The sequence below is a fragment of the Saccostrea cucullata genome, unplaced genomic scaffold, assembly GCF_032062105.1.
Source record: "Saccostrea cucullata isolate Sc308-1 unplaced genomic scaffold, CSIRO_AGI_Scuc_v1 ctg60, whole genome shotgun sequence".
In the NCBI taxonomy this organism is placed as follows: domain Eukaryota; kingdom Metazoa; phylum Mollusca; class Bivalvia; order Ostreida; family Ostreidae; genus Saccostrea; species Saccostrea cuccullata.
The window spans coordinates 151170-169800 of NW_026931414.1; the positions used below are offsets into that span (position 1 = coordinate 151170).

An 18631-nucleotide genomic window follows, 5' to 3' on the forward strand; every position below is an offset into this window, starting at 1 on the left:
ACAATGAAATGGAAATATAAGGAATTACTGTCTAGTTAGAATAATATGCCAGCTGGGACAAGAACGATAGTGGGAAATGTGGAATAATTTATGCATAACGGGCTTTGCCCAGTATGCAACTTATCTCATGTTTCCCACTATTGTTGATGCCCTGGCATACTATACTAACTAGACAGTGATTCCTTAAATAGCCCTACACTATGAATAGCAATATCAAGCATAAACAAGATGTGTTTGTGAAACAACTGATGCTCCAAGAATTGGTAGATAATAGTGAGGGTTGATGTTTCTCAGATACAAGTCAAACTCCAAAGGTCAAGGTCAAAAGATAAAAATTGTTGATATCCAAATGAAGGTCTTGTCACTTAGAACAGACCTGTGAAATATGAAAGCCCAAAGTGCTAACTGTTCAAAAGTTATGACCAAGGTTAAAGTTTTCAAAACTCAAGGTCAAACTCTTAGGTCAAAGTCAAAAATATCTATACCTATTGAAGGCTTAGTCAAATATCAATACACATGTTAACCTAGCCCCAACCGGGGGCTTGATATTTCTTACATCCAGGTCTTCTAAAAGAACCCTGTCCCAATTGAACATTGACTCTTTTTCCCAAAATTTTGGTAAATATACCCAATTTATAGGCAAATTGACTTTTCTGTGCTTTTTATCATACAAAAAACTTAAATTTTATGAATTTATTAATATATGAATAGGGAACAAGCCTTCAAAGTATTGCTTTTTTAACCGTTAAACTAAATAAGGGAAATGCCATAGAACCATATGCACCCACTTAAACGTTATGGGCAAGGTTTATTTATTTATTTATTTTTTTTGCATACAAACAAGAAGGTGGACAGGACAAAATCTATACAACCCCAAATCTTTGATTCCACAAGGCACAAAAATGTAACTAATTTAAAGTGCACATTTCCCCTTACACGAATACAGATCTGACTATCTAGATTAAGTCACCACTGTACTTTTTTCAATTTATTTTAAGGTTTTACTAACCTTGACTGGACCTGTCTGTTCCTTCCCAAATTTGTTCATATGTTGGAAACAGTCAGTCACCTTTGACAACTAAAATAGATCATGAAGAAATTAAAAGAGTCAAACGAAATTTGCTCTAGATTAAAAGAAAACAAGATGTGTTTGTGAAACACTGATGCCCCTGTATGGCAGCTTAAGGCTGAGGTTGAAGTTTCTCAAATGCGCGTCAAACTCCAAACCAAAAGATCAAAATAGTTGGTATCTGAATCAAGAGTAAGGTCTTTTCACAAGGAAAACACCAGGTCCTTGAAATATGAAAGCTGTAGTATTTTTACAGTTTAAATGTTATGGCCAAGGTTAAAGTTTTTTACAAAGTGGGCCAAACTTTAAGGTCAAGGTCAAAAGGTCAACATTTTTTATACCTGTTGAAATATATTTTATAAATCTGTGGTTGTGGGTCCCCGACCCCAAACTGCCCCCCCCCTTCAAAATGTTTGCTCCGTTACTGCGTTTATCTGTTCATGGAGCGAGGCAAACTCAATATGAATATGTCTGGTATACTACACATGCATACATACATACATACATACCAATAAATATAATCTGTCAGGTTTCAGGTTTGTCAGGATGGTTCTAACATGGCAGATTTCATAATAGATACAGTAAGCTTAACAAATACACTAATTCGAGCTTTCCTCAAAGAAACCTGTCTTTTTGATGAACAAAGGCAGTTCACCAATTGCGGGAAAAATTCTATAGTAAGCCTATTGGTTCTTCAAACCACATGACATGTATCACATGTCTGAATTTGGCCAAATAGGTAAAATAGCCATAGGCATCATATACCAATTGAAAGAGTAATGATCATTCAATAGCACAAGAGAATAGGGCAATACAGAAATGGGTATCCAATTGTGTTTCAACTCAAATCAGTGGCGGGTTTAGAAGGAGACCAAGCCCCCCCCCCCTCCCCCCGTTTTGTATCCAAAATATACAACAACAAAAAATAATAAATGAATTTTTGGTGTGGCTTTGCTCCCCTCCTCTGACCTCACCCCCCCCCCTCTTTTACAAGATTCCTGGATCCGCCATTGATATAGAATAGTATTTATTACCCAATCAGGGCTTATTGGACATAATCATATACACTTTAACATCTATAGAATAGAATAGAATAGAATAGAATTTATTACCAATCAGGGCCCATTAGGCATAAACATATAACATATATAATTACATATAAACATAATATTAAAGTAATAGACAGAATACAACATGTGGTGAAGAGCAATTCTTCTATTAAGTATATATATATACTGATATATATGTTGGTGGCAATTTAAGTTTCATATACAGACATACATGATGGTTTGTTGTACAAAAAAAAGTGTGCATAAGTATTATTCATGATATACATATATATGTAAATATATACATATCAAAATGCATAAAACTATGTTTGAAACATCAACAGGAGGCAGCAAGAGTCGGTGCTAAAGGATATACAGAATTCCACTTCTGCCTCATGTAGAATAAACAGACATAAAATTTATGGAGATAAACATATATTATATAAATAAATTATACATTGACACATGTGTTAATTAAACTAAACTACAATGGACAGCAAGAGTCAGTGCTGAAGGATAGTATATTGTTATTATACATGTATTAAAGTTATCCACTTCTGTCCAATGTAGAGTATATAATACAACACAAATATCAACAACACCTTTACATAGTGTAGCATAATTATCCAACCAAGGTACTTCAAATGATTTTGAATTTGTCGAACTATACATGACTTATGAATTCACACAATTTGAACAGCACATCAACATCTTCACAGTTCATTAACCATAAAAATTGGTTATTTTTTGACAAGCTATTAAAAAGATGACACCTCATAGATATCATGGATAGTAAATTTATTCTTGATTGACTATGGCATGGACAACTTAAAAGATAATAATTACAGATAAACAAAATAAAGTAATAGACAGAATGCAACATATGATGAAGAACAATTCTTCCGTTAAGTATATATTGGTGGTATCTTTAAGTTTCATATGCAGATATGCACGGTGGGTTGTTGTGCAAATTATTATTATTAACGATATACATATATCTAAACATTGATGACGACCAAGTGAAATAATCATAAAAACAAGAAATATAATATTCCTTTAATATCGTTTATTATTCATAAATATATGGAAAATTATCACCCTATTTACAATATATCATCTTGAAATCCAATTTGGATCTTACTTGTTGTACCGATATGAAAATGTGTGGCTAATGCACTTATCTACATGCAGGCATCGTGACTACGCGGTAAAAATGTACAAATCAAAATTTGAGTCTACCATGGAGACACTTAACGCACTTTGACAAAAAATGTATAAAACAAAATTCTGGACTTTTAATTTTAGACAAAAAAGATATTATCGTTATTCATATATATTTTTTTTCGAAAAAAATCAATTGATTTAATCTACTCTAGCTCGATCATCGAGAACGAGAAGACAGATAGAAGGTATCTTCAGTTTTCCATCAGGATGTGATCTGCAAGTCACATATCTTGTGCCCTTTTTTTTACCCCCTGTTTCGTGAAAGTGGGGGGGACATTAAATCTCAATTGTCTTTTAGTCTGCCAGTCTTAATGATATCATTTGAATGGGAAGAAATACATGAAATAGGACTTTCATATTACACATGTGTCTATTACTCGTGACAAGACCTTTCTAAATACATTACAATTTTTTACCCCCTTACCTTGACCTTGACGTTTGACCTATTACCAGTGAAAGTCCATTCTTAACTATGAATTTTGACCTCATGACCTTGGCCCTGAAAAACCTACCTCAAAAATGTTCCTTACGACCTTTGAAATAGAAGAAATAGGGCTTTCTTATTTGACAAGTGCATTACCTGTGGCAAGATATTTCCGAGCATGCTGTGATTTCTGACTTAATCTTGGCCTGAACCTCCATGTTTGACCTATTTTTTTACAAAACTCTCCCAAAAACTTCACATCCATGTTTACTCTTAAATGGGTGTTCATTATATATATTTGACACAACATACTAGTGATTAATTACATACATGTATTACCAACAAAGACACCGAAAGCGGGGGGGGGGCACAATTCTTTGAATTTGCATGTAACTTTTATTGCTTGGGAATTAATTTCCATAACGTTAACTTCCATAACGATTTTTTAACCGAAATTTCAACCTTATGTCGGATTCATGTGAGATTTCATGAATCATACTTTAGCGTTCCATACTGAACATCAGAAACAAAAAAATGAACAAATTCAGTTTTATTTTAAAAAACAATAAGGATTGATCAAGCATTAACTTGCGTAACATTACCTTACAATCTATGGAATATTAAAATTGTCGTAAAAAGTTAATGATGCCAGATATGTGGACAGTTCTTTGTTTTCAAGTTCCTTGAGAATTGTGATATTCATTATGCTTTTAAAAACAATTATTTTTATTATATTTTAAACCATGAATTGGTCCATTTATTATGGCATGACAAACTGTAGACTATAGTTAACAACGTTATTCTATTTTTTACATTTGTAAACCATAGTTAACGATAATCTATGTTTCAGAACCGTAAACTATTAATCACACTGAAAACAATCATTTGCGATTGCAAAACATAGATTATCTGATAAATACAGTTTCACGATTTGTAAATTATGGTTTACAACTCTTAACTATAGTTAACGATCTGATAAATATAGTTTCACGATTTGTGAAACTATCATTAACAACTCTTGTTGTCAAGGTCAAGATTGTAAATTATAGTTTACAGACGTGAATCTATGTTTATTAGATCTAAGTTATTATAACACAATCTATCGTTAACGTTTTAATACAGATAGATAAATATGGCACGCCAAATTCACAAAAATGAGATAAACCTAGTTTCACAATTGATAAACTAGGTTTATCGACTGTAAATTACAGTTTACAAACCGTAAACTATAGTTAACGATTCGTTAAGGATAGTTTTCATCTGTAAAACTATATTTAACGGTCGTTAACTATAGTTTACGAATGCTAATCTACAATGACGCGCATTGAAGTGGTAAAATTTTCCGTTTGGATGAAACGTTCTGAGTCATATTTTGAACGTCAATTATAACAAAATGACACGCCCATTTCTTTAAAAACGAACAAGAAATAATTGTCGTAATGTTTTGGACACCCCACTCTTTGCGACATGCAACACGAGTTACACCGAAATGGGGATTTTTGAAGTTATAAGAGAGATTTAGAGAGGTCCATCTTTTGTAAAACACGTATTGCATCGAATTCGTACATAATTATGAATTTATCATGTATACTGGAGTTTCAATAACACATGTATTTGTTGAACACGTGCTTACTCTGTGTTTATGTAGACTATGCATTTGATTGGCTATCATATTTATAGAATACCTGTACTACAAGTATTCGAATGAACCACTTGACCGATTTTTCCTTTCTAAAGAAATGGGCGTGTCATTGTATAACAATCAACGTTCTAAAGATAGCTGAAAACATTCCATTAAAACGGAAAATTTTACCACTTCAATGCGCTTCATTGTAAGTTTATCTCTCTGAATAAAGCGTTAACAATAGATTTTGTTGATAAACATAGATTCACGTTTGTAAACTATAGTTTACAATCGTAAACTATAGTTAAGAGTTGTTAATCATAGTTTCACAAATCGTGAAACTATATTTATCAGATCGTTAACTATAGTTAACGGTTTGTAAACTATAGTTTACAAATTGTGAAACTGTATTTATCAGATAATCTATGTTTTGCAATCGCAAATAATTGTTTTCGATGTTAAGTATAGTTTACGGTTGTGAAACATAGATTATCGCGTTACATGTAACTACGGTTTACAGATGTGAAATATAGATTAACGTTTTTAACTATAGTTTACGGTTTGTAAACTATAGTTTACAACCGATAAACCTAGTTTATCGATTGTGAAACTATGATTATCTCATTTTTGTGAATTTGGCGTGCCATAGATAAACTTAGATTAGCATTCGTAAACTATAGTTAACGACCGCTAAATATACTTTTACAGATAAAAACTATAGTTAATGAATTCTTAACTATAGTTCATGGTTTGTAAACTATAGTTTACAGTCGATAAACTTAGTTTATCAACTGTGAAACTATGTTTAGCTCATTTTTGTGAATTTGGCGTGCCATAATTTATCGTAGAATGGCTGCTATAGACATATTAATACAGCACAAACTTCCTTCTATTATTGAAACCCTTCAACTCTATGGGAAAAGACAAAATAGTTCAAACTACATTGCGTATGTCCTTTAAGTTTTTTTTTATTATTATTCCCTGATAAAGAAAAGAGGCATTGTGATGACGCCATATGCAATTGTTTTCGGAATCCAAGACACATGTACAATTTTCTGTGATGTACCGACTAATCTCCAATTCCGATTTCTAATCGTTGCATGTAAAAATGAGGAAATAGGAATATCTTGATATCTTTGCATTGGGCTTTGTCTTTTGGTTAAAACAGTGCAGTGTGCCGCTAGCTTTTCAAAAAGTATCGCCACGATATTGATTTTGTTAGCATTTCGCTGAATAAGTCGTCAAGATTTGAAGTCATTTGAAAGGCTTTGCATGTCACATCGTAAAAAACACATGTACATGTAGTTGTTTTTAATTCATAGGCGTCGGAACCGGGAGGGGGGGCTTATTGCAAAGATAGGCATAATATATACATTTAAAATTAGGGTTTACCTATTTTTTTTTTGGTTTAAACGCACCCAACCCACTTTCAATTAGCCCCCCCCCTTTCAATTTGCTTTCGACGCCTACGTAATTTAAAACAAAAACACTTAAACTTTAGTTAGTGTTCAGAAATATGTTACGATTACATATATGTAAAACTTAGGGGACTACATATCTTTGAAGAGTTGTGTCATTTTAATTATTATTTGTATTTTTTCTGCTTTAAAAAAAGAAAACCAACCCAGTAATTCGTTTCTGTACTATATTATTGTTGAAATTATTTATAAAAGTATAAAATAAAATATATCGATTACTAGCGCAGACACTTGTTTCTGTAAGTATTTACACTATATTTCAAAAAGAATGGGTGGACTTAACTGCCGTGAAAAAAAGTCGTAAATTGAAGTTTCAAAAAATGAATTTTTCTTTACATTATATAATTCATCGACATCTTAACTGTGTATAAATGCCAAATATTTGAATAAAAAAATTCTATTCAAGGAAATATAAATCAAAACGTAATGTATGGGTTGACAGAATTTCATGAATATGAATAGATAATCAGGGTCACGGTTTTTTCAACGTCTTAATACATGGTCAGCACATGTTTGTCGGCTGTTCTTAGGAAAACTGTAGTTGTATATTGAATAAAATAATGTCATATTAAAAGGAGAAGAGCCGACAAACGTGTGCTCACACTTAATTTTGCAAAAACACATTCAAAACAGTCTTGCCGCTTCCATTGCCATGACTGTGTTAACCTAGATTTAATGACTCCGATTGACCTGCTAAATATAGCCGCGATGAATACAATTATTCTAACACGTGACCTCAAACCTATTCAGAATCGAGAGCGTGTTTTGTTGGTCTGACATTAGCAGAATTGTGCATTTCTAATCCGTTTCAATCACTCATTTATATTGTTTGTTGTGTTCACAAAAACAATTAGACATATATTTTGATTTCATATTGACGTTTCTGTCAGTATTATAAGGTGATACTTTACACATATTTGAATATTTTTGAGCTTTTAGGTAAGGTCAGATTGATTTGGATAAAATCAATTTTAGAGGGGTTATAAAGGGTTTTTTTTTTCCGTCTGATAAGGTAAGTTGGGGCGATTTGAGATAACTGTTTATTCCCAGTAAATTATCAGAAGAAATAATGCCGAAATTCTACAGTTGTATTGTTTGTAATAAAAGGGTTTCTCCAAAGTATCGTCGATTTCTCAAAGAGGTAAAATATGCAGCATTAAGAGAAAACATTTCTGTGTTGTTAGATAAGACAGTCAGCGAGAATGACTGTATTTGCGATAAATGTCATAAAAGATATTCTAGGGGTAAATTGGGCGAGGTTGCCCAAAATGAAATGAAGGTGACCACATTTTATTTAGGCACAAAATGTTGCAAATATTGTGCAGTATGTGGAATGAAAAGAAAATCTCTAAGAAGAATACCACAAGTAGCACGGACAGATGTGTTTCTTAAACACAATGTTATTTTGTATGATAATGCCAGAGCTTGCCATGTTCATTTTGCCGACAAAAACTATCTGAAAAACTGCGATTTACAGAAATATTCATTTCGTTTCAAGCGAGGAACAACGTCCTTGACCTCAAATGAGCTATTGCAACAACTGAGTCGCTGTAGAGAAATACTCATGAAAAACAACAATTCTCGGATTGATTTTGAAAACAGAGATTTTCTGAATAAAGATGATTATGTGTCTTTAACAGGTTTAACTCCTGATCAGTTTGATGATCTTTGTTTGCAAGTCGGTAGTTTTAAAACCAGAAAAATTTCAAAGAGAACTGCTCTTGGAATATTGCTAACAAAACTCCGAACAGGCTTATCAAGTAACCTGCTGAAAACATTATTTAATATTACAGATAAATGCTGCGTATGTAGAATAGTCAAGAGAGCCAGGAATGTTTTACTGAGACATTTCGTCCCAAAACACTTAGGCTTTGACCATATTTCAAGACAAAATGTTCTTCGAAATCACACCACGGTCTTCGCGCGGGAACTCTTGGCATCTGGTGACCACAATACAGCCATTCTTCTTATTGATGGAACGTACATTTATATTCAAAAAAGCTCCAAGTATACATTTCAAAGAAAATCATATAGTGTTTATAAAGGTCGCCCACTGGTGAAGCCCATGATGATTGTTGCTTCGGATGGCTATATAATTGAAATACTGGGTCCTTATTTAGCTGATGGAAAAAATAACGACGCTGCTATTCTAAATAAACATTTGCTCGAGGGAGAGGGGGGAATTTTGGAATGGGCTAGGGAAAATGATATTTTGGTTTTAGACCGTGGATTCAGAGATTCATTGGATGTCATTAAATCAGCTGGGTTACAATCAGAGTCACCATATTTTTTGGGTAGGGGGCAAAAACAACACTCTGTAAAGGAAGCCAATTTATCGCGTTTAGTTACAAAAATCAGATGGGCAGTAGAATCCGCGAATGGCAGACTAAAAAGATGGCAGTTTTTAGCAAATGTAGTGACCAATAGTCAAATCCCGTATATTGGGGACTATGTTCGTATTGTGGCCGCTTTGATCAATGCCTTCCGTCCGCCTTTGGCCAGTGATTCAGTTAATGACCACCAGATTGCAAAAACTATGCTTACGAAATCCAAAATAACAGTAAATCCACTGAAAGAGCGCTTCATTAAGGACACTGGTAGACGAGCAACAGGTATCAAAATGACAAAGGTTGATGCTCGAGACGCAGCTCCAGATTTCCCACATCTGTCCGAGGAATACTTGAGATCCCTTACCTTCGGTATCTACCAGCTGAAACAGGCCTCCTCATACTCAGCTGAGCATTTAGATGAGGACGGTGCGTATGACATATTTGTTGGGAAAGATGTACCTGGTATTTTACAAGCAAAAATTCAATCCCGACACGTGTCGTCGAAGTGCCATTATCTTTGGATACAATATGATGCTTCGGATGCAGAAGACCCCGTGAAATTATGGTATTGCCAGTGCAGGTCAGGGGCTAGATTGGTGGGGAGTTGTGCTCACGTAGCCTCTGTTCTCTGGTTTATAGGGATGCAGAGATATAAAGAGTCTATTGTACCTAGTTTGATGCCAAGTAACATACTGGACTGTGATTCTACTAGTAAATGATTTAATACCCCATCCCCCAGCCTTCCACAACTGAATTATAACTTGAAAGCCCTTAAATGTTAAAAATAGGAGCATAGAAGTTCTGAAGTGGATGCGGTATGTTTGCAACTATTCATAACATACTCTAAGCTAAAATAAATACAGACAGCCCCAACTTCGTCACCAACAAATGAATCAACAATTTTGTTACTACAATGTACTCCTAAAAAAGAACAAGAGATGTTTGTAAAACACGTATGCCTCCTCCTAAAAATAATTGGACTTTTTCAAAGTCGAAGGGGCATAAATCTGTCCAAAACAATCCGATTGTATCCAAAACAATACTTGGCCTAGATATTCTTATGATAAATCTGTATACCATTTCATTTCGATATGTGCAATCTCTGCGAAGAAAATGATCGGAAACTACAAATCATTGAAATTTTTCTAAGTCCAAGGGGCATTACTCTGTCCTAGATGGCTTGGTTGTACCCGGAACAAAACGTGATCTAGATTTTCTTAGTAAGATAAATCTGTACTAAATCTTTCAATATGTGCAACCTCTGCAAAGAAAATGAACGGTAACTGATGGTGGACCGACAGATAGACAAACAGACAGACAGCAGCAAAGCAATATGTCCTCCCTTCTTCGAAGGGTCATAAAAACTTCAAGGCAGGGGATAAGAAAATCAAATGCTAAAAGTAATAAAATTTCTAGTTACCTATTTCTATTTCGATCCTACATTTATATATCTGTTTTGACTATCAAAATACCGGTAAATAAAAACTCAGGTATATCAAGTATTCCTCAGACAGATGTGGTAAAATCAGGAAACATACCCCCACCCACTCCCAAAAAGTACACAAATAGCAAAATTATCATTCTAGAACTTAAAATTGCAACATTCAGGATTAGATTTATAAAATGCAATTATTGTATTATATATATAAATATATAGACAATATAAATATAAAGACAACTGTCATGCCATTCAATTTTTTTACTGCAATTTTCATATCAATATCCCAATCACTCTTCAATCCTTTACAAGTTTACAGTAAAAACAAAAAAACCAATAAAAATTACACATATGACCTAATCCAATGAATCATGGGTTAACGAATGATTTTATTTTAAATTACATGTATTATTCGACGGCATGCATTATGTGACTTGCAGTGTTTAAAACAATTTATTAAAATTTATGATAGTAATAATAATAAAGAAATGCATTTCACCACTCTTTCTATACTTTTGGATTTGTAAAATTCACTTTAGGTATTTTAATGACTTCAGTATTTAGTTTATGCGGAAATACTTTACCTTGCAAACTTAATGTTATAAAATATAAATTAATAATGTCCGAATTACATTCACAACAAAAGTTGTTCGATCAGAATCCCTGTCAATATATAAAACACAATGACATGAATGTGTATTTGTTCAGGATAGAATGCAGTTACATGCAGCAATGCCGACTGACTTTTGCGGGTCAACTATATCATTTTTTTTCTCTAATAGATGAACAAATTATAAACATAATAATCAAACTAGTCATTCCAATTTTAAAGTTAGTGATATTTCATTCATTTTCATTTTTTAATAAAAAATATAAAGTGAAAAGAGAGACAGAGAAAGACAGAGAATAAGCTGTGGAATGCCGTCATCCATGTGACACTAATCGATAGCCCCGCCTCCTATAAATATTGATTAGGTGACCTAAAAACCACACCGGGTAAATGTAAAATTCCGGATGGCAATACTTATGTGTAGTTAATTCAAATTTGATTTGTGACTCCCAGGTATTGCTTATGTAAAAGTTTTATGCCTAATACAATCATGCATACATAGATCTTCACAATGCTTATAAAATATCTTGGATTTATCTCAACAAGAGCTTGATATAGGAATCTCAAAAAGATCCAAAATGCGGCGTTAAGTCCACCCATTCTTTACTTCAGAAACAAGTGCCTGTGATGACTACCCGGTAGTATGAAAATCTGTCTCTCCAACAAACCAGCTGTTTCCATCCCTAATTTCTTATTAAAACATTCCCATCTTCGCTAGCTAAGCTTACCACAAACAGTTGAAACATACAAAACCTTGGCTAGCAAACGCAACGTAAACTACTAGGTGTTCATTGTAAAAAAAAATTGCAACTATTTATGACGTCATAATGAAGTTAAAGAATCGTGACATCATAGTCCTTGACGTCACAGTTGAGAAAACACACCTAAGGTAAGTATGTTATCGTATTTTTATACCTACTCTGATTAATTAAATAACATAGAAGATAAATGTTTTATACTGAACTGCAATTCTATAATACATTAAGTGGGGTTAAAATGCAACTGAATTTTGGAAACCTAAAACTTGTGAAAGTCTAGTGGGACCCGTCCTCCCCATTTTCAGAGTTACTGCAATTATATAATAAATTTATAAAAATACCTTTGACCCTCTCCCGCCTATGAAAACTTGGAGAACTGGTTAAATAGTTTGAAATTTAAAGTCATATACAATAAAATATGCTTATAATACACTACCAGGTACAGATAAATTTTCTTTGTGATAAATATTGTTTTTTTGTAACATTGATTTAAGATATATAGTTAAAATCTTGGAGAATAAAAATCAATTCGCTGTAAACAGTTCCTTGCAAGCATGTTGACTTTAAACATGTTTTACTGTACTTGTAAGGAAAGAGGCTTAATCTGACCCCGCTTTCCCTTTCCTGTGTTTAGCTATAAACACTGCCTTTTACAATCAACGGTTTATCTTTTACTCTATGACAATAAACAGAAGCTCTTACCAGTATGTGCTGTGAATATGTGGCTTAACTGTTATTTAAACAACAGTAAGTCATTTCGAAGCATATTTCTATTAAGAAGTTAACGGTATCCACCCTACACTCCATTCCCACTCTTCAAAAATTGACCAATTCTTGCCTAGTTTACCTTCCAAAATGTTTTATCTTCCTTCTTTGATTCCTTCAAAAAGGAAGATTGAAAGAAAATACAACCCTTACTCCTCATCAGTGAGGTATTTTAATTCAGCCCTGTATTCTGTCTCCCATCTGATCTTCTGTTGATTGCTGGTAAATCATTTTACTGCCCCTACACCATATGTATAGCCACTATTATGGTTTTCTGAAAGACTAATTCAATTCAGTACCTCTGTATATAACAAAGGGTTAAATATCAAAGTAAGCCATCAACTGTAAAAGTAAACACATCCGGCAAAGTTCCAGTAACAAGGCAATGATTAAAAATATGTGAATTCAATAATTTCAATAAATGAACAAATGAAATATAATTTTCAAAATAATCTCTGAAAAATAGATTATGTTCAATATGTATTTATTTCAACTTTGAATAAAATTTACATTGGAAATATGGATGTTGATTGTGTCTAGAATAACTCCATGTCACAAGAAAACGGTTTTATGAAAATGAGACTTGTGTAATATGAAAATATGAAATGACAGTGTTAAATGAAGAAATGTTTTCATCACATGAACACATACAGTAATAAAACAAAATCAAATGGCTAACACATCCTGTTGGATTTCATGACTGAGTTGAGTTTGTAAGTCACTGAGTTTCTTTTTGAGAACAGCTAATGCTGAGAACATGATATTTTCTGGCTTCAATGATCCACATGATTCCACATTGATGTAGTATTTGTTTGGCTGTCCAAGACCATCAAATGGGGCTTCATCTGTAAAGAAAATGTAAAAAGATAAAACAAGGATGACATATGTTTTTTTTTTCAATATACCCCATTGTGAATTACACTAAATCTATCCTTATATCAATTAACTAGAAAAGAAATTAATTAAAAAATACAGAATACCAACTCAAGGTAAATTTTATCTCCCTGTGGCTTCTGAAATTGCCGCCGTTGAAAAATACTTACGTGTGTCCTCATCTAGCTCTGAATATTCACTTTTAGGCCTGTAATCAAAGAAATAAATTGTTGAACACAGAAAATTTTAACATTAGAAGATACTCTGTCCATGTTTTCCCCCAAAAAACTTCATGGTACAACAGAATTCAAAGAAGTGCATATGAAAACAAACTGTAACTGGGGCCTTAATTTTAGAACAGTTTCTTTGCTGGATTTTCATTGGTAAAGAATATGCAGTTAAAAGCATCTTCAACATATCCCCCATACCCTTAACTTAGAATCATATACATTTTATTTCATGGACAATGAATTTAGAACCTTTTTAGATGAATCACTAATTGCTGATTACAAATTGACTGATTGTTTAGATTTGGGGGGAGTGGGCCAGCTAATACTGCAAGAATTTCAGTCACAATGAGGCACTTTTAACTAAATCAAAACGAAATGACCGCAGTAAATCAAGTTACTTAAAATTAGGAAATAGCTCACCATTCTTCAGGTTTGGGATAAAGGGTGTGTCGTAAGGCATTGTCCGGGTCATACTCAAAAGCCACACCACATGTGGGGTTCCACTTGGCATGCTCTTTGGCAAACCCCTTTCTTGCAAAAGCTCGCACTTTCAGTTCTTGACCTTTTCTGAGTTTTACAATCAGAATATCTGGCAAAAATACAAGAATCACAGTTTTATCATGCATGTTCCAAGAAAGACAATTTCTACAGAAAAAAAAATATGATGAAAATATGTCCTAAATATTTGTCCTCTTTATCAAATGTCTTAAACTAGGCATTTTCTAAACTCATCTGCTTTTGCTTATATTACATTTTAAAGAATATTATTGTATATGTGTATAAGGAATAAGATAGAATATGAATTTATCACCAAATAAGTACTTATGAAGACAAAACAAACAGCCAATAGAAGTAAAAAAAAATACCATCAGTGTCTTCATATTCACTTGTTTCTTCTTTATTTCTGGATGTTACCTACTCAACAAATGTTATTCAAACATTAAAAATAATCCATTTGTGTCATATTTCAAAATTTCAATGATATATAATAAAGTTAAGATAGACATTGACCTTAAATCTACGACTGAATTTTTGTTTAGAACAAAGTTATTCATTCATTTCCTGCATTGTTTACTGATTAGAAATGTTTTCAAATTTCTAGGCTATTTATTGGTTGTGACAGCCATGGGTTAAACAAGTTAAGACAATCATGTTAAGATTATATGATCCTATTTCCAAAACTGTTTATGAGCAAGAAGGGTCCGAGGAGCTGCCAACCTTACAAAGTCAGTGCAGAAAAGTCATCATACGGGCTCTAACACTAAATCGGATAAACCAGGTATGTCTATTGTTGTCTAATAATGACCATATTTAGATTAAGCTAAATGTCAAGAAACACAGATATGGCACTTAAATTATCAACGGTATGTCACCCACAACATATGCTTGTGTTCTCTGTTTATAGGTTTATAAACTGCCACTACCTTACTCTATAAAGAGTAAGATTCGCACCCTGAGTAAAAAGGACTTCATCATTGATGTAGAACGTATCAGCCCTATGGACCATGTCCAGCAGTGTTACCCAGCAACCTGTTGTCTCAATAATGAGGAAGTCATCTTCAGAGTCTTACCAAAAGGTAAGGATTCAAAGAATTAAAATCAAATAATCATTTATTATCTACTAATATACCGGGTAAATTGAACCATTATGCCCTGCTAGTAATAGGGCTGTCAAAACTGCAATGCTCATGTTAACAGTATCATTGAAATATTTTTTTTCAAGAGGACATGATGGTATCCTTTTAAAATATGTTATGAATCACTTTTGTTTGACACATTTACTATATGCATAATTTCATGCTTTCAGATACTGTGCTCCATTTCCCTGGCGTGATAGATTTATTTAAAGAAGGTGACTTCATGTGCTGTATCCAACTGCCCTTCCAATCCTTAGCAGAGAAAATAAACCAAGCCAAGGAATCTGGAAGCACCTTGGACCACACCACCATATGGAAAACACTAAACTGTTTAATACATTATTTTAGTCATAGTCATATATCTCCCATCAACAGAATATCATCTCTTCAAATTAAATACTTCAAAAATGGTCAAATTTCATTAGACATGCTCCCTGCTAACAACACTGAAACTGTCACAGTCATGGAGGGCCAAATGAATGCCCCCATATATGAGGCCCCCGAGGTCCTAAGTCGTCAGGATCCTGATGAGAAAGCTTATTCCTGGAACGTAGGCTGTCTGGTGTATGAAATGCTTGCTTTAGAACCAGCTTTCTATGACAGAACCGGGGAGAACCCATTCTCAGCTTACATGGACATTATGCAGGGAAATGTACCACAAATTCCTACAACTGCCAGTGAATCACTGACAAATTTAGTGAATCATTGTCTTCTCACTAACCCTGCTGATCGGTATAGCCTACAGGATATCAATCAGGTTGTTGGTCAGCATATCTAAAGGCTTACATTTTTGTTATTGTTATAGTTGATTTTAATAGGCTTTCTTCTGTTGCCCCTTTTAGTACCTAGTTTTAAGCTTTAATATATTTCTTTTACTTTGTGGATTTTTATAAAACTTTTAACTGTTTTGAATTTCAATGGTAATCTAACATTGATTTATTTAAATATCGGTTTAATTTGTTATGTTTACTGGCATCATCTTAAATGTATTAAAAAATATAACTATGTTTTAACTATACGCACCTAGTACATGACATTGAAAAACATCATCCTGAATATTTTTAGTAAATTTAATGTATTTCACTATGCTGTAACTGTTGTAAAATAAATATGCAATAAAGATATGTACGTACTTTGTCTAAATTGACATTTATCAATCCTAGAAGTGATAAGTTGTGAATACATACAGGTACAACTTTAGGATTGGATGACATCAGGTCCGCACTGGTCACATGTTTGGTCTGGTCCTCTGTACATTTCACATCCAATGTAAACTCTACAGAACATTCAGGACAAAACTCTTCACACGTACAGTCCTGAAATTAGACAGGCTTTATTTATTGCCTTATTGTATAAATGATTCTATATTGTAATAAATTATTACACAAACAAAAATTTCAACGCAACATTAATATCATATCAATTATCAATATTTAACTTGATTCTTTCTAGACTAACCAAATTTCTTTAATACAACCATATACATGTGTTTTAAAAACTCCTTTTGTTATAAACTAACATCTTTTTAGTAATCATCAAAACAAGAGGCACACAAATGTCAATCTTTAAACATGTTAAACAAACCCTTAAGTACTGCATATTATTAAATGTGATTCATTAAACAAACCCTTGAGTACTGCATGCGGTCCACCACTTCATCGCTGGTCAGTGGAATTAAGCCGATTCTGTGAGCAATAAACTCATCAAACAGGACAGTCGAATTGGACTCAATCTGAACCCAGTCAATGGCTGAAAAACATCATAAATTCACCACCAAATAAAACTGAACATTTGATACATCATCATATATAACAGGTGTTCATACTATTGGCATGATTAGCATTCATGCAATTACAACATTCTCATCAAAGTTATAATTAGAGAAACTTACCAATGGTCGGTACTTCAGCAATGCAAACTCTTCTAATAGCATTTGCGACACTGAAACAAGCACCAGATATATTCAAATAATATGCAAGTAGAGTCTAGTTAATCAGTTAATATTCATAAATCTTCAAGGAAGTCACCTTGTTATAATGACCAAATTGGCCACATAATGCCCAATGTCAACTCTCAGGCCTTTGGCCCTTGTGCGATATGGAACCACTTGAGGGTTGATATGACATTTGATATGAATTTTAGTATACAGTATTCTCTGCTTACTTAACTATATCATAAAAGCTGAAAATGAAAGATGGTAATTCACTGGGGTTCTTTACAGTGTCAGGATAGGGCCATTTGCTAAAGCTCAACAGCACCTTCATAAAAACACGCTGTCACACTTACACACAACAGACTGTCACACTAACATAAGTTTGCACAGCAAGCTGTTGCGCTAGCTAACATGAGACTGCACAATGCACTGTTGCACTAACACGAGTTCGTACAATGCCCTATCATGCTAACACAAAACATGCTGTCACAAGTTCACACAACATGCTGTCGTGCTTACACGCTTTCAAGCAACATGCTGTCATGCTAACACACTGTCGTGAGTTGTGTGCTGTCAAAATAAGCATGACAGCGTGTTGAATGAACTGCTGTTTGCGTGACTGTGTTTTAGGGCAACAGCGTGTTGTGCGTTAGCGCGACAGCGTGTTGTTTGTACATGTGTTAGCGTAACAGATTGTTGCGTGTTAGCGTGAGGGCTTGTTTTTCTGAAAGCGCTGTTGAGCTTTTAGCAAATGGCCCTATCACCGTAGCATAGTAATGCATAGTTCTCAGTCTCTGAAAGGTTAACAAATTATTCTCAACTTCTAAATCCAGTTTTATACCTCAGATCTGTATCCTCAAGAATATATTTTATGTTCTCCTCTGATAGTTGTGTGATTTGAACGGTTGGTTGGTTAGCATACGGCATTGTTTCTTAAACAACTCCGACTCAGCTTTCTATTACACTGTGTTCATGCAACTTCCGGTGCAAGTGCCATCTATTTACAGGTTGAGTCCAAAATTTCGAAGGGGTATACAGGATTGAGATACACAAAATAATAAATAAAAAGTTTGTTGCTTTTCAAAAGTTTGGTTTACACTAAATGAAAAACGTTAATCAATTTCTTAATCTTTGCATTCAAGACTTTTATTTAACAAGTCCTGAGATATTTACAATCATACATAAACTA

At 33.6% G+C, this 18631-nt stretch overlaps 2 protein-coding genes across 2 annotated transcripts; one reads left to right on the forward strand and one right to left on the reverse strand.

The window, feature by feature from the left end:
• Positions 1 to 13236: 13236 nt before the first annotated feature.
• LOC134232547 (DNA-directed RNA polymerase II subunit RPB3-like) lies at positions 13237 to 18431 on the reverse strand. Its single transcript, XM_062714529.1, has 8 exons — positions 18284 to 18431; positions 17401 to 17450; positions 17137 to 17258; positions 16697 to 16825; positions 14739 to 14787; positions 14293 to 14461; positions 13813 to 13850; positions 13237 to 13614 (listed from the first exon to the last, which is right to left on the reverse strand). The coding sequence occupies exons 1-8, from the start codon at positions 18367 to 18369 to the stop codon at positions 13436 to 13438; spliced, it is 822 nt and encodes a 273-aa protein (XP_062570513.1). The 5' UTR covers positions 18370 to 18431; the 3' UTR covers positions 13237 to 13435.
• LOC134232546 (serine/threonine-protein kinase Nek6-like) lies at positions 14953 to 16627 on the forward strand. The gene is made up of 3 exons (XM_062714528.1): positions 14953 to 15151; positions 15278 to 15449; positions 15680 to 16627. The coding sequence occupies exons 1-3, from the start codon at positions 15023 to 15025 to the stop codon at positions 16285 to 16287; spliced, it is 909 nt and encodes a 302-aa protein (XP_062570512.1). The 5' UTR covers positions 14953 to 15022; the 3' UTR covers positions 16288 to 16627.
• Positions 18432 to 18631: the final 200 nt, after the last annotated feature.

What these genes read in the sequence shown, in the direction of transcription:
- LOC134232546 (XM_062714528.1), top strand. Translation starts at nt 15,023, where the DNA reads ATGTTAAGATTATATGATCCTATTTCCAAAACTGTTTATGAGCAAGAA. An exon ending in CACTAAATCGGATAAACCAG is followed by an intron (nt 15,152 to 15,277) that starts GTATGTCTATTG and finishes CTCTGTTTATAG; the next exon opens with GTTTATAAACTGCCACTACC. An exon ending in CTTCAGAGTCTTACCAAAAG is followed by an intron (nt 15,450 to 15,679) that starts GTAAGGATTCAA and finishes TCATGCTTTCAG; the next exon opens with ATACTGTGCTCCATTTCCCT.
- LOC134232547 (XM_062714529.1), bottom strand. Translation starts at nt 18,369, where the DNA reads ATGCCGTATGCTAACCAACCAACCGTTCAAATCACACAACTATCAGAG. An exon ending in CTTGAGGATACAGATCTGAG is followed by an intron (nt 17,451 to 18,283) that starts GTATAAAACTGG and finishes TGCTTGTTTCAG; the next exon opens with TGTCGCAAATGCTATTAGAA. An exon ending in TGAATATGAAGACACTGATG is followed by an intron (nt 14,462 to 14,738) that starts GTATTTTTTTTT and finishes TATTTTTGCCAG; the next exon opens with ATATTCTGATTGTAAAACTC.